The sequence below is a fragment of the Piliocolobus tephrosceles genome, chromosome 1, assembly GCF_002776525.5.
Source record: "Piliocolobus tephrosceles isolate RC106 chromosome 1, ASM277652v3, whole genome shotgun sequence".
NCBI classification, from domain to species: Eukaryota; Metazoa; Chordata; class Mammalia; order Primates; family Cercopithecidae; genus Piliocolobus; species Piliocolobus tephrosceles.
Window position 1 is genome coordinate 62,669,479 of NC_045434.1, and position 16,010 is coordinate 62,685,488.

Consider the following 16,010-nt stretch of genomic DNA (forward strand, 5'->3'; position numbering starts at 1 on the left):
CCATCCAAGGGATGTCTCACCAATGCCCTTGGAAGTGTCCTCTCCCTGTGATGACCAGGGAGGCCAATATCTTCATACCCAAGGCCATGGCCATTTGCTATTCCCCATGATGACCAGGGAGGCCAATATCTTCATTTCATGCCCAAGGCCATGGCCATTTGCTATTTAAGAAACGAGAAACTAGATAGCACTTCTTTATCACCTGACCTTTATTCTGTATCACTCTAGGTCAAAAATAAATACCCTCTGGGAGAACTTTACTACTATAAAATATAACCCTCTTGAATTGGAACAAAATTTCCTGTTATTCTCATTCTCTGAAGGATGACTCTGTCTTCCTAGAGTCAAACCTTAGATCTGGAAAGTGCCAGGACACTCTTTCCAGTTTCCCACTCCCCTGAAGGTGGTAGCAGGTCACCTGGCAGGGGCTGGGACTTGTGCCCATAGGTGTGTTCTTTGGGAAAAGACACACTGGAGGATCAATTCAAGTGTGTGGGGTGATTTGAGATGGTAATTTGTGTTTTGTTCCATCTTCCACTCTTGGTTTCAAATGGACATCCAGGCCCTTCACAGTTCCTTGCTTTGTGGTTGATTTCTGCCTGTCTTTTTTCTGTAAAAGCCTGGCCCCATTGGCGGATTACAGTAAGTGCTCCAGAAGAAAGAGAATAGAGTAGGTAGCCTTTAAGGGTCAAGGGAGGAGAATCTGGGATTGTGAGGGCCGGGTTCCTGGATGTTTGGAGGAATCTCAGATTAGACCAAGAGAAAAGAAAGCTAGACACGGGTCTTAATATTAGAGCATTAATAATTGAGCAATATCATTATTATTGAGCAATGTCTTTTTTTTTTTTTTTTTGACAGAGTCTTGCTCTGTCCCCCAGGCTGGAGTGCAGGGGTGCTGTCTCGGCTCACTGGAACCTCTGCCTCCTGGGTTCAGGCGATTCTCCTGCCTTATCCTCCCAACTAGCTGGGACTACAGGTGCCCACCACCAGGCCCAGCTAATTTTTGTATTTTTAGTAGAGACGAGGTTTCACCATATTGGTCAGGCTATTCTCGAACTCCTGACCTTGTGATCTACCCACCTCAGCCTCCCAAAGTGCTGGGATTACATGTGTGAGGCACCGCGCCCGGCCGAGCAATGTCTTAATATTAGAGCAATAACCATTGACCAGAGATTTTCAAACTAGGGTTAGTCATCACCTTGTGTCAGCATCTCCTGTGGGTATTTGTGAAAAAGGCAAATTCCAGGGTCCCTTCCAGATTTGGTTAACCCAAATCTTTGCAGTGAGTCCAGGTAATCTGCATTTTAATAGTTCCCTGGGGAGACCTCTTCCACTCTTAGATTGGAGAACCACTGTCTGCAAAGCATAGATTTGGATGGTGTGCTAGAAGGCTGCAGAAGGAGTACAGAGGGGTGCTGCTGGGATTGATCTGGGCTGGGAAGCGTAAATTAGGTTAAGGCAAATGGTATGGGCTGGGAGGCTTTTCTGAGCTAAAGATTCTGAGCTAAAGATTCTGAGCTTTGCTGCTGAGCTGTTATCCTAGAATGGATCAGAACCAGACTCTGGGAAGATCTTGGCCCCTTCTGTGACTCTTAGAGAGTCACACTCTAAGCCAATTCTCCCCTCTATGCCAGAGTGGCTGGCCTAGGTTAAGCAAGGACCCAGGCTTGACTGACCTAATTTATTGTTTCTGCTCCTTTCCTGTTTGTGTTTTCACTTCCACTCTGAAGGGAAAATACAGTTCTAGTCTCATCAGGAGGGGAAGCAGCCAGCTGTTTACAGGCTGAACATCTGGGGTAGGGGTGGGGAAGTAGACATTGGATAGGAAACAGTTCCAGCCCCCTCCTCCCTCCAGCCACAGCTGATGAAGTCATTACCTGGGATAGTAATATTGACTTCCGGGAAGACGGACTGTATGGTCTGGCGGAGCAGCTGGTAGCCCAAGGCCTTGTCATCATAAGGGCTGATGGGGAGGGGGTCAAAGGCAGTCATCACATGGAACTGGACTCTGTTATCAGCCACAATGTTCTTCGTGAGTTCTAGGACCTCCAGGATAGAAACAAAGGGGGTTTGATTTCTTATGGATTTCTGTACATGTATAATATGAGCTTAAATATTCTGATTTCTTTCCAGCAAGGCAGAGCCTGGGGGTTTACAGACAGGACTCATTTTTTTAAACATTGGGACTTCAATTTCAGCTGACTGGCTAAAGGTGATGTAAGAGTTGGGTCTTCCTGGAAAGCAATCTACAGCATGATAGATTTAGGTTAAATGTTTTGGGAGACTTGTCTTACAGTCATGAATCAGATCTTGAATTGGAACAAATTTACATGAGCAACCAAACAAACGAAGTGGCAGGGGGGTGGCCTGGCTAGAAAATTAGGACTACTGGGTTACTACAGAGCAATGCTTAGGCTCTCTTGAAAGCCTATAGCTATCCTTACAAAGAGCACCATTTCAGCCAGGAGCATGGAATCTCCTTCGAAGGGCATTGGTGAGACATCCCTTGGATGGAAAATTGGATGGGAATTGGAAAATCAGGAAGTTATGTATCTTTCCCCTTGGGTGGTGAGCCACAGGCTGGTTGAAAGTGTCGAAGAGACAGCAGAATGTCAGTCATCTCGAGGCTGGGGAATAGATGTGATGACCTGGCGTCAGCCTCGGAGAACCTCAGACGGGTGATAAAAGGGTCACACACTTTTCTTTCGCCTCTCTGGGCATTCCTGCTTCCTGTTTGTAACCAGCTGCACTGGAGCCAGGAAGATGAGCTCAACACAGACAAAAAGTCAGAAGTTGTGACACTGGTATTCAAGTTTTCTCTTTGCCTCCTTTCCTCGGGAAAGAACCTGAGGAAACTCCTAGAAAATTCAGTCTGAAATGAATAGAGTAAATCCAGAAAAATTCCTGTCCCCAGTCAGGAAGTAGACCAGACCCCGAGGATTAGGTCACATAGAGCCATGTGGGAATGGACCAGGAGACTGACTTATAGGAACCTTCGCTCTCCAAAGCTCCAGCACTAGTCCCAACCCATTTGTTCAGTAGTTGTTTTAAAACTGCCTCTGCTCTAGAAAGGGGGGTTGTCCCATAGCTGCAGATCACCTGAACGCGGGACATTATCTTAAGTGTACCTCTTTTTTTTTTTTTTTTTTTGAGACAGTGAGATTCTGTCAGAATCTCACTCTGTCACCCAGGCCAGAGTACAGTGGCACTGTCTTGGCTCACTGCAACCTCCACTCCCAGGTTCAAGTGATTCTCCTGCCTCAGCCTCCTGAGTAGCTGGGATTATAGGCATGTATCATCACATCTGGCTAATTTTTGTATTTTTAGTAGACGCGGGGGTTTCACTATGTTGGTCAGGCTGGTCTTGAACTCCTGACCTCAAGTGATCTGCCCACCTTGGCTTCCCAAACTGTTGGGATTACAGGCGTGAGCCATCATGCCTGGCCAAGAGTAGCTCTTTTTTTTTTTTTTTTTTTTTTTTGAGAGAGTCTCGCTGTGTCGCCCAGGCTGGAGCGCAGTGGCACCATCTCGGCTCACTGCAATCTCTACCTCCTGGATTCAAGCAATTCTTCTGTCTCAGCCTCCCAAGTAGCTGGGACTACAGGCATGCACCACAATGTGCAGCTAATTTTTGTACTTTTAGTAGAGATGGGGTTTTGCCATGTTGGCCAGGCTGGTCTTGAAACTCCTGACCTCAGGTGATCCACCTGCCTTGGTCTCCCAAAGTGCTAGGATTACAGGCGTGAGCCACTGTGCCCGGTCCCAAGAGTACCTCTTTTATGCCAGAAGAATGTTAGGAGTTGAGTCTGGAGAGAAAGTGAAGGTTCCCACTTCTGGCTTAGAAACCACCATTTGAATCAAAACAAGTATCCGGCAAAGGGGTCATCAAAGTGTATTCTCACTTCTCAGAGCATATTTTCACTCCAGCACTTATAATACAAATATTCTAATACAAGAATTAGAGCACAGTCTTGACATATTCTCAGCCCATTGGCAAGTTTCTGAAGTCAGCCTCCATGAGGTGGGTTGGGACTATGCCCACTGCTCCAAATTCCTTAGAGGGTCCTCCAGAAATCAAAGAAGGCATGCAGAATGGATCCCTTCAGTAAGAGGCTGCAAGAGCTCAGGTTTCCCACTAGCTGTTAGGCCAGGCAGGGACTGTGTCTGACTCAAGGGCAGGGACTGTCTATCTCATTTCCACATTTCCAGTAGCAAGCACATAAAAGGCATGCAATAAATCTTGGATACATAAAAGTTAAAAGATGTGAACCAATAAAAATAAGAATAGGTGTTGATTCATTAAATAACTTGCCATGGGTTATACAGTCAGTTTTGTCAGGTCGGGTATCTGTCTGACTTTATGAGAATAACGCTTTACTGTTTCCTAAGTACATACAGTTAGAGGTGGTGTGGAGTAGAACCTGAGAGGAGGCGTTCATCTGAGATGGACTCCTTAGTGGTATGAATGTTTAGCCCAAGTTTCAAGGAAGGATATGAAACTGACAGAGATGAAGAAACAGATCTTCTGAGCATGGAGAGGGGCAGGCACAAAAATTGAGATGTAACAACCAACTTTGTGCTTCGGACAGTCACTCACAGTTGTGTGAGCTTGGACAAGCTTCTTAACCTCTCTGTGCCTCAGCCTGCCTATCTGTTAACATGTAGATGATGGTAGCACCTACCTCATAAGTGGTGGTGACCGTTACTGGAGTTAATATGTGTAATGTGCTTAGGGCAGTGCCTGGCACACTCAAAAAATGCTAGCTGTTATTTTCTTGTTTAGAATAGAGGGTAAGAATCAGAGGTAAGAATCAGAGGTACAATAATGGAACTAGGAGGTGAGACTTGTCAATAGTGAGAGATCTCAAAGGTGACTTTAGAGCACACGAATCTCTCATTTCTCTGATCTCCTGTATTCTTTTATTTTTCTGAGACAGAGTCTTGCTCTGTCACCCAGGCTGGAGTGCAATGACATGATCTCGGCTCGCTGCAACCTCTGCCTCCTGGGTTCAGGTGATTCTCTTGCCTCAGCCTCCTGAGTAGCGGGATTACAGGTGCTCACCACCATGTCCAGCTAATTTTTGTATTTTTGTAGAGATGGGGTTTCACCATGTTGGTCAGGCTGGTCTCGAACTCCTGACCTTGTGATCTGCCCGGCTCAGCCTCCCAAAGTGCTGGGAGTACAGGCGTGAGCCACCGTACCCAGCCCAGATCTCCTGTAGTTCTTACAGTGCATTCCCACAACCTTATGTTGCTCTCTGTTTTATGTGTAAAGATGTTTTCCTGTAAGTGAATGGTACAGCTGTTGAAGGCAAGGACAATGGATACTTAAAAACAGGTAAGGTCTTTAGAGTTAGCAAGTCCAGCTTCTGTCCTGCTGTAAGGCTGCTCATTAGAAAACTCATGACAGGTTGTCATCCCATCTGCTGGAATATTTCCAGTGGCAGAAAGCTCGTCACTGCATGCTATACACCATTCCATTTTTGAGCATTTCAGTTATAAATGCCTTCCTTATAATGAACTCAGATACAGTGTCCTGTAATATCTAACCCCTCTCCTTCTTTTTTGAGACAGGGTCTTGCTCTGTCACCCAGGTTGGAATGCCGTGGTGTGATCATAGCTCACTGTAACTTCCAACTTCTGAGATCAAGAGATCCTCCTGCCTCAGCCTCTTGATCTGTGAGTAGCTGGGAGTATAGGAGTGTGCCTGCTTAATATTTATTTTTATTTGTAGAGATAGGGTCTCGCTGTGTTGTCCAGGCTGGTCTTGAACTCCTGGCCTCAAGCAATCCTCTGGCCTCAGCCTCCCAAAGCACTGGGATTACAGGTATGAGCCACTGTGCCTGGCCCTGCCTCTCCTTTTTTTGATAATGAATATACTCCAGCCTCATTCCAACTCCATGCCCTTTCCAAGGGCTGTTTTCCACCCAGCTGGGGCTTTCATCTCCCCAGGTCCTGGCACTCTTCCCTCCTCTCTATTCCCCTGCCACAGTGACCTTCCTTCCGGTCTCTCTGATGACACCCCTGGAATCCCTAGGTCCATCCTGCCCACGTGCTGGAATGGAAAGCCTCCATATTCAGAAAGCTTGTGGGTGCATTTGTCCTGGTTACTCCTCTCCCTCGGGCCCCATTTCCATGCATCAGGAGCACTCCCTGCTGCACTCCCTGTGCACAGAGCCTCGGGCTGCATCCAGCAGGAACACAGGCCGCTCCCAGAGTTCTCTTGCTCCATGGTGAGCACCTGTAATCCCACTACTCAGGAGACTGAGGCAAGAGAATCACCTGAACCCAGGAGGCGGAGGTTGCAGCGAGCCGAGATCACGCCATTGCACTCCACCCTGGGTGACAGAGCGAGACTCTGTCTCAATATACTCTAGTAATATAGTACTAAACTCATTGTAAACACTCAGCAGAATTTTACCTGTCAAAATTAGAGGGCATCTGTACTGTTTCCCACTTTGTGCTCTTGCTGCCTGGATGCTATTGCTAGGTCTTTGCTCCTCCTCAGAGAGAGCTTCACTGACCACTGCATTTAAAGGAGCTCACCGCTCTACCCCTGCCCCAAAATTACTCTGTGACACAGCATCCTATTATTTTCTTTGTGGCATTTGTCACTTAAAAAAAATCTCCTTGCTTACTGCTGTCTCTTCACTAGAACGTAAGCACCATTAGAATGGGAATCTTGTCTGTCTTGTTCACCATTCTCCCAAATGCTTAGAAGAATGTCTAGTCCACAGTAGCTACCAATAGACACTTGAATGAATAAATGAAGGAAGAAAGGAAAGAATCTTCTCTACAACGCTCTTATTCCACCCTTTTAGTGATGAGGAGCACAATTACAGTCCAAGATAGCACATTCCAAAACTCTCCCTCAAGTGGAGACTCTCTTAAACATCTCCCACTGGCCTCTCTACTCCCTCAGGCCCATTCAGGATACACCTTCCTTTCCACGAGGCAGCCTCTTGGATTTCTGAAGGTTCTGTTCCTCACAGCTAGGTGCTGGAGACCTATCTACAACTGAAGTTGAATATGGAGCAAGAGAACTCTGGGAGCGGCCTGTGTTCCTGCTGGATGCAGCCCGAGGCTCTGTGCACAGGGAGTGCAGCAGGGAGTGTTCCTGATGCATGGAAATGGGGCCTGAGGGAGAGGAGTAACCAGGACAAATGCACCCACAAGCTTTCTGAATATGGAGGCTTTCCATTCCAGCACGTGGGCAGGATGGACCTAGGGATTCCAGGGGTGTCATCAGAGAGATCGGAAGGAAGGTCACTGTGGCAGGGGAATAGAGAGGAGGGAAGAGTGCCAGGACCTGGGGAGATGAAAGCCCCAGCTGGGTGGAAAACAGCCCTTGGAAAGGGCATGGAGTTGGAATGAGGCTGGAAAAAAAACTGGTGGAAAGAAGCTCAATGAGGGGAATTCAGTGATTTCCTGGCCCCATGAGACCCCAGGGAGAGGACAAAGGTTGGCACCTGATAAAAGGCAGGAGAACCAGGGCTCACATTGGTCTTAACACCCCCGCACTCCCCCGACCCCCTTCAATGGTGTGTGTCTCTGGGCAGGATGTCAACCTGCTCCCCACTCTACAATGGGGAGTGTGCCTCTCTCCTTGCATGAGGGCAAGTAAAGTCCTTTCTGGGGAAGAACTTAGGAGAAAGGACCATAGAAGTCCAAGTGCCACCGACCCTTGATGATCTGTGCCACAGAACTGCCCCTAACCCTGGTATATTCTAGAATGTATAACTCATCTGCTAGTCACTGGGTTGCCTTTTTGGATCTTTTTTTTTTTTTTTTTTAAGCATCAGGTTTACCTTTTGAATTCCTTTTGCTCAGTCTGATGTTTAAATAAGCTGGCATTTACTGTGGATGTCTGACATTCTGTGTAACTTCTACTCACCCTTCAGCTTTCAGCTTAAACATCACTGCCTTAGGAAGTCCTGCCTGATTCCCAGATGGGGTCTGGTTCCTTGTTGTATTCTCTAACAAGCACCAGGTTCCTCTTCATTATAGCACTCATCGTAGTTTGCAATTATACATTCATGTTTAAATTGATGTTTGTAGCAGACCATTGCAAGGCTCTGGCCTCAGCTCTTTTCTCTCCTAGCTCTCTGTACCTTCTTCCCATGGGCTTTTATTCAATCTAGAGGTTCCCATGATGTTAGTGACACTCCAGCCATATCTCTAGTTCATATCTCTCTCCAGACCTGAAGTATTTATAATTGCCTATTTCATATGTTATAAGCTTCTCAAACTTCCAAACTATGATATTCTTGAACTTGTTTTTATTTCTGACTTTCCAATCTTAGTGAAAGGCATTAACTACTTGGTCAACTACCCAGGTTAAAAACCTTAGAGCCATCCTGCTTTTCTCTCACTCCACACCCATATACATACCACATCCTACTGAATCCACCTCTCTCCCACCTCTGGTGGGTGCCCTCTTCTCCACCCCATGACCATGGCCTCAGTCCAGACCTTTACATACACTACCTAAGATGCTGCAATAGCTCCCTGTCTCCTTCTCCTCCAGCACTCCCTCTTCAATGCTGCTAGCATGATCTCTCTAAAAGCAAATCTGAGTATTTGATTGAAGACCTCTAAAAGTTCTCTCCTGTCACAGATTTCACAGATTAGGCCCCAAACTCCTCAGCATAGCATACAAGGCCCAGATCTCTAAACTACAACTTCATTTCCTATCAGTTTTCATCTCCTGTTACTTGTCCCCAGTTTATCCTATTCCTTAAGCCACAATGAATATCTTACTTCTAGCCAAGTTCTGTTTGTCTTCTAAGGCTTGGTTCAAAATTTTAGTAGTCAGAAAAGACTTTTTTGACCCTAAGAAGTAGCATGAATTTCTTTCTTTGCAGTGGTCCTATGGCAATTTGTTCACCTCTGATTTGTATAATCATAGTTTAGGGTTGTAGCTAAAAGCACAAACTCTGGAACTAGACAGCTAGATGTATAATCTTGGGTATGCTATTTGATTGCTGTGGTACTCTGTACCTCAATTTTCACCAGTTAAATACAGATTTAGGGTGGGTGGTTGTGAGGATTAAAACGTAAATACCTTAGAAAGGTGCCAAATATGGCTGGGTGTGGTGGCTCACACCTGTAATCCCAACACTTTGGAAGGCCAAAGCGAGTGGATCACAAGACCAAGACCACTCTGGCTAACACGGTGAAACCCTGTCTCTACTAAAAATACAAAAAATTAGCTGGGCACATGTGCCTGTAGTCCCAGCCACTCAGGAGTCTGAGACAGGAGAATCGCTTGAACCCGGGAGGCAGAGGTTGCAGTGAGCCAAGATCATGCCACTGCACTCCAGCCTGGGCCACAGAGCGAGAGTCCGACTCAAAAAAAAAAAAAAAAAAAAAAACATAGCAAACCTACTACATATATATAATGTTTGTTACTACAGGTATTGCTATCATTTATTCATACTTATCTTCTACTCCAGACCCCACGTGTATCCAAACTCAGGATCTCCAATCCTAGCGAAGTAACTGGTGCATAGGTTGTCTTTGAAAAATGTTGGCTGAATAAATGGGACACTGGACCAGCCCTAGGACTGTAGTTAAACCCGGGCCCTGAGGGCCACATGTCTCTGATGCTGCACGAACTGTCTGGAACATGTGGTACATACCTCTTGGACTGTCTGTCCAGAGTGAATCCGGAAGTTGACTGTGGCCTTGGCCACTGAGGGGATGACATTCACCTAGAGAGAGAAGCACAAAACCCTGGCCTGAGTCAACCTCAAATCTTCTACATCTGCCTGCCCAGGAAATGCTAATTTCCTCAGCTCAGGCAGAGCTGGCTGATTTGACTTAAGGACCCAAAGCTTAGCTTTTCTAGTTTGCCTCTTGTCTTCTCTGAGCTAAGTGACATGTGGTTATATTCAGAGCTGAAGGGGTGTCTCTACTTTAAGCCAGACCTTCGTGCTTCTTGGTGCTGGAGGGGGTCACAGACATGTTCAGAGCAAGGCTGCTTTCTCTGATCGCCCAGATATCTCTGTTTTGGCCCCATGCTGTGCCATTAGAAGCCTTCTGCATGCACTTTCTTTCCCAGCACACCCAGGACATTTCTGCAGCAGTTAACATTAGTGCTTACTCACAAAGGGGCAGCCAGAGCCTCTCTTGGCCCCCATCATGGCATAGCACGGGGCTCACATCAGGTTTGATGCTTGAGAGGGATGAGAAGAACACATACTCCTCACATATTCCTGGTCAGGCAGGAACAAAAGAGTGACAGAAAAGTAACCTTCAGAGTAAGAAAAGGACCCTAGTGCTGCCCAGTGCTGCCTATTCTCACCTATTCCCAGCCAGTGGCTGAGCCAAGACAGAGGGATCTGGCTTGTTCTCTCGGGCTGTTAGTGTGTTTCTGAGACCCTAAGACCTAATATACCCTTTGGGAGCTGGTTCCCACTTATCCTTGAGGCTCCTGAGCAATTGTTCTAACCAATCAGATAAGCCAGTCAGGCAGTAATTGCCTCCCCATTCCTGATCCTCTAGCAGGGATTGGTGGTTTCCCAGGTCCTGTTGTAAAATCTGACTTTTTTGCCTGACCAGGAGGAATCCAGGACTAATTGGAGAAAAGAATTAGGCTAGGGAGGAATTGTTCCTTGGAGGCCAGGAGACTCCCCAAGTGCATATGTTTCTTTGAACTCGTATGGTGCAAAAAAGCACTAAGTTGTTAGGGACAGAACTGGGCTGTTGAAAATTAGCTGTTGCAACTTCTTTGTGCATCTGTTTTCTCAACTGGTCATTGGGGTAATACTCATAGGGCTCTTAGAAGGGTCAGATGGAGTAACAAAGTATCCTGGGGGGATGAAAATACCACTCAAATGTCAGGACACAGTGCTATTATTGATGAACACTACAGCTGACACACTGGACACTTCAGTAAGTTATGCCAGGAATTAATTCAGAGGCATCATTCGCTTATATACCTGATTACTAGAGTGCTTCAAGGTCACATTGTACTCTAGGTGAATGGTGCCCCCTGAAGTTGTGCTGGTGGTACCAGCAGTTACAAGAATGGTCTAACTCCCTTCAAGATTTCAGAAAGGCCTATGTCTTTGCATGGCTAGGCTTGGATCCAGCTGACACACAGAGAAGGAAGGAAGAGCCAGTAGATAGAGCCAAGGAAGGGAGGAGTGGAGGGTGGTAGGGAAAAGCTGTATGGGGAGGAACCAGAGATGTTACCTTGATCCCTGCTTCGAATATGGTGAGTGCCTTGGTGGTCCTGATTATTGCATTGGTTAAGGGATTTCTCTCCATAAACCTAAAACAAAAGGACCAAGGTCAGATGTTAGAAAGAACCAATGGGGTGAAGGAAAGGGCAGAAACATTACCCACTTTCCTGAACCTTGGAGATCTTTAAGACTGAGAGAGACATCTTAGAGATGTCTTAAATATACATACTTAGAGATGCAATGTCTGGTGGCTGAGGGACGATTAGTCAGGCCCAGTTAAGCCAAGGAGAGGAGCCTGGGGGGTGGGTAGGTTTGAGGTGAGGGATATGAAAGAAGGAAAGATAATACTTTACCTGGTTATAAGGGGTTCAAATAGCCGTGGGTTGCTCAGGATTTTATCGACAGGGAAGGGAAACTGGGAAAGAACAAGGTCAGCAGGATTTCAGAGGGGTCAGCACACAGGGTCACCTCTACTTTAGCCTGGGTCTCTGAGACCTGGATCTCTCTCTACTTTAGAACTGCCTCAGGAGCCCTTAGCAGTCAGGAGTGCTGCTAAATTCAGTTAGCTCAATCCCTGCTAGAGGGTCAGGAATGGGGAGGCAATTACTGTCTGGCTGGGCTTATCTGATTGGTTAGAACAATTGCTCAGCAGCCTCAAGGATAAGTGAGAACCAGCTCCCAAAGGTATATTAGGTTTTAGGGTCTCAGAAACACACTAACAGCCATAGAACAAGTCAGATCCCTCTGTCTTGGCTCAGCCACTGGCTGGGAACAGGTGAGAATAGGCAGCACTGGGCAGCACTAGGGTCCTTTTCTTACTCTGAAGGTTACTTTTCTGTCACTCTTTTGTTCCTAGCTGACCAGTAGTATGTGATACTTCTTCCTATACCTCATCTGCCATTTGCCGCAATACCGTCACCAGTGTCCCGCTTCCAAATATGATAGGCATTTGTGTCTGCTCCAGTCTGGAAGAGAAACAGAGTCCTCAAGACTTAGCGAACCCCAGCCAAAAATCAGTGGCTTGAAGAGGAGAAGAAGGGAAATAGGAGGAAGTTTCAACACTCCTGGCCAAGAGGTCTCCCATTCACCTCCCTCCCACCTCCACCAACTCAACATTCTGAAGATCTCAAAACACCCGCAGAAGCTTTCCCTGTCTACCAAGTCGGTGTTAGGGTCCTTCTTTCCTCCCTCTGCTGTTCTCTAGAATCTTGTGTGTCCACTCCCATAGTCCATCCCATACTACAGCAGAATTGTCAGTCTCCTGACAGTCTGAATGAATATAGCACTCCTTCCCACTTTGCTAAGAAAACCCAGCCCAGAGGTAAGCTCTGCTGTTACAGATTCTGCTGTCCTCATTCATGGCCAGCGGCTCTTATTTTTGTCCTCCTGCCAGGACAGGTGGAGAATTTCGACAGCTCTACCAGTCATTGCCAATTTGTGATTCTAAATGTCCGGACTCTGGACTACTCTAGCTGCCTGACCTAGCTTCTGCATGTAGGTCCTTGCTTTCCATATGTATATACTGATAGATCCTCTTCTGACTCCAGCCCTTGCAGGATACTGGTGGCTCTGTCTCTCTTGTGGTTCCCTCAACCCCCACCTTGGAAGGAATTCTCACTCCATTTGAGATGACCCCAGTCTGGTATCTGTGAGCCATGCTGAAATAACTCTTTGTTTACACCTTTTGTATTAATTGCCTGGATCTTTAGTCTGTCCTGGGTTTCCCCTTCTGTTCTTCCTCTAGTGTCGATTTTTTAAAGCATAGGTTCCCAGCCCAACTTTAGGGCAGGAAGCTGAGCCTCCTCAAATTTAAAGTGGGAAAGTGCCAGGTCTTCCATCTCAAGTCTGGCATGGGAGCAGAGCCAGGAGCTGCTTACCGGCTGACAGCAGCTGCGAGGATGCCAATGCTTGTCTCCTTTGGAGGAGCTGAAGAGTGGCCTGAAGACATATTTACTTGCAGCAAGAGGTTCATGGAACCCTTCTCTGAGACACCAATTCTGTAGAAGAGGATCGGAAACCACCCTCTTGACTTCTTGCCTCTCTGAATTCTCCCATAGGCCCATAGATCCATCTGTGCAATAGTCTAGTGGGCAAGGAGGTAGCTTCATGCAGTTTTAAAAATTTTATACTGGAGGAAGAATGGAAGGGGAAGCCTAGGAGAGGTTAAAGATCGGGGCGATTAATGCGAGAGGTGTAAACAAAGAGTTGTCTCAGCATGGCTCACAGATACCAGGCTGGGGTCATCTCAAATGGGGTGAGAATTCCTTCCAAGGTGGGGAGTGGGGTGCTTTACTCACAAGGCGATGGGCTTCTTGAAGTCGGGAATTAAATCATCCAAGATGAAGCCCCCCTCATCCACAACGAAGGCTAGCTGGACGCCCCTTGACTGTAGCAGGGCTGAGACCCTCTGAGCCCCTGTCCCTGACGACTGCAGACGTGGAACACAGAGCTATAGTCCTTCTCAGTCAGAGACAGACCTCCCGACATAGCTAATGGGGACCCATTCAGCCTAGCTAGGGGCTCCAGAACTTTTCTACCTAGTCTCCTTCTTGGGAGCCAGGGCCCTAGAGAATGCTGCCTCACAGAATCCTGGAATGTCAGAGCTGGAAAGGTCCACCCTCCCTTATTTCACAAATGAAGAAACTGGAGCCAAAAGAGTGAAGTGACTTGCCCAGGGTCTAATTAAGTAGCATCACTGGAAATAAAATACAGTTATCACTCTCCCTTTTCAGTTCTTTTTCCATCACACCTGTGTTTCTCAGGGTATAGGTGATGGACCCCCTGCCTGCCTCAGATATTATGAAGGAGTTTGTTAAAAATTCAGATCTATGGCACAGGGCCCAGGAATCTGAATTTTGGTCAAGGTCCTTAGATAGTCCTGGCATACAGACACACAGAGAAGGTGGTAAACTACCATATCATGGGGACCTTGCCACTGTGGGCAAACTGGATTAGGGTTAAGCGCCCACTCCCCTACCCTCAACAGAGGACAGAGATAGGTATAAGATGAGGAGGTTCTACCTCCTCATCATGGCCCAGAGAAATGAAGAAAGATCTTCGGGGGATGTACTTCCTGACCAGCAGGAGCTCCAAGGCCTGCAGTAGTGCCTGGGGTTCAGAAGCACAATGGAAGAGGAAAAAGACGTTATTTAGGTTGGCGTACCAGGGTATCAGAGACACTCAGTTGCCTGTTATCAGGGATGGTGGGATAAGGATCTGATAGATTCTCTTGAAAGAGAACAGATTCAAATAGTACAGGGGACCTGATGTGGAGAAGCATAACCTTTACCACCTGGAGAAGAGCATAAACATATCAATGACAGGACTGAAAGGGTCCCTGGGGACCATTTAATCCCATTTACAGCTGAGAAATCAAGGCCTAGAGAAGGGAAGTGACAAACTGATGGCTGGAACCCAGGTCTCCTGGAGCCAAGGTTCTTTTTACCATTATTGTCCACCTCCCAGGGTCAGTCAAGCACCCCCATCCTGAATTGATCTTTAGGGCCCCAAGGCAAAGGGAACATTGCATCTCAGACCATCACAGAGTTCTTGTCGTCCAGTGTGCCCCGACCATAGATGGCGCCATCACGCTCCAACCCAGAGAATGGGGGCACCTCCCAGCCTTCCTCAGGGGCAGGCACCACATCAAAGTGAGCCATCAGCAGGTAGGGCTGCAAGCTGGGGTCCGAGCCTTGGATAGTGAACAGGTGGCTATACTCTTCCACAACTTCATGCTGGATAAAGCTGGTGCTGAGCACTGTAGGAAAGACTAGAGGCAAAACGGCAGGGAGAGAGAGCCAGGGTTAACAGTTTCCTTAGGTTTTCCTACCATGTTGTGCTTCCTGTTCCTCTATTTACTTATTTTTTTAAACATGCATCCTCCTTTAGGAAGCCTTCTAGGACAAAGCCAGTTTGATTCCTGATCTACCTGGACAATCTTTGAAATTCGTCTTCCCCATATTTCAATGTGCTATTACTATATAATAACATGCAAATCAAGACCCACCATTAAGGTCAGGTGTGGTGGCTCATGTCTGTAATCCCAGCACTTTGGGAGGCCGAGGCAGGTGGATCACCTGAGGTCAGGAGTTTGAGATTGGCCTGGCCAACATGGCAGAACTCCATCTCTACTAAAAATACAAAAATCAGCCAGGTGTGGTGGCTCATGCCTGTAATCCCAGCTACCCAGGAGGCTGAGACAGGAGAATCACTTGAACCTGAGAGGCAGAGTTTGCAGTGAGCTGAGGTTGCACCGTTGCACTCCAGCGTGGGTGATAAGAGCAAAACTCCATCTCAAAAAAAAAAAAAAAAAAAAAAAAAAGAGACTCGGCCAGGCCTGGTGGCTCATGCCTGTAATCCCAGCACTTTGGGAGGCTGAGGCAGGTGGATCACTAGAGGTCAGGAGTTTGAAACCAGCCTGGCCCACATGGTGAAACTCTGTCTCTGTTTTTTTGTAAAAATACAAAAAACAGCCGGGCGTGGTGGCGCGTGCTCATAATCCCAGCAACTTGGTAGGCTAAGGCAGGAGAACTGCTTGAATCCAGGAGGTGGAGGTTGCAGTGAGCTGAGATCACACCACTGTACTCCAGCCTAGCCGACACAGCAAGACTCCATCTCAAAAAAAAAGACTCACTATTAAGATGATCAATATCTCAAGCTCAGGCTTGGTCAGACCTATAACATGCTATCACAAGTCTGTGTTAAAGGGCTATGCAGATGAGGGATGCATTAAATTTTGACCATAGGAGGCCTCATTAACCAAATTATATTAAATTATTATGTTAAATTAGTAGGCCCCATTAACCAAATTATATTTAAATA

General features: G+C 46.8%; 1 protein-coding gene across 1 annotated transcript in view; it reads right to left on the minus strand.

The window, feature by feature from the left end:
* Positions 1 to 15,148, minus strand: part of PM20D1 (peptidase M20 domain containing 1) — an 18,445-nt gene extending 3,297 nt beyond the window's left edge. The window contains exons 1-10 of the mRNA XM_023186854.1: positions 15,118 to 15,148; positions 14,726 to 14,958; positions 14,211 to 14,297; positions 13,487 to 13,617; positions 13,067 to 13,186; positions 12,079 to 12,154; positions 11,543 to 11,604; positions 11,200 to 11,278; positions 9,642 to 9,713; positions 1,878 to 2,046 (exon numbers count right to left, since the gene is read on the minus strand). Coding sequence (XP_023042622.1) covers positions 1,878 to 2,046; positions 9,642 to 9,713; positions 11,200 to 11,278; positions 11,543 to 11,604; positions 12,079 to 12,154; positions 13,067 to 13,186; positions 13,487 to 13,617; positions 14,211 to 14,297; positions 14,726 to 14,958; positions 15,118 to 15,148 — 1,060 coding nt within the window. The remainder of the gene's footprint in view (positions 1 to 1,877; positions 2,047 to 9,641; positions 9,714 to 11,199; positions 11,279 to 11,542; positions 11,605 to 12,078; positions 12,155 to 13,066; positions 13,187 to 13,486; positions 13,618 to 14,210; positions 14,298 to 14,725; positions 14,959 to 15,117) is intronic.
* Positions 15,149 to 16,010: the final 862 nt, after the last annotated feature.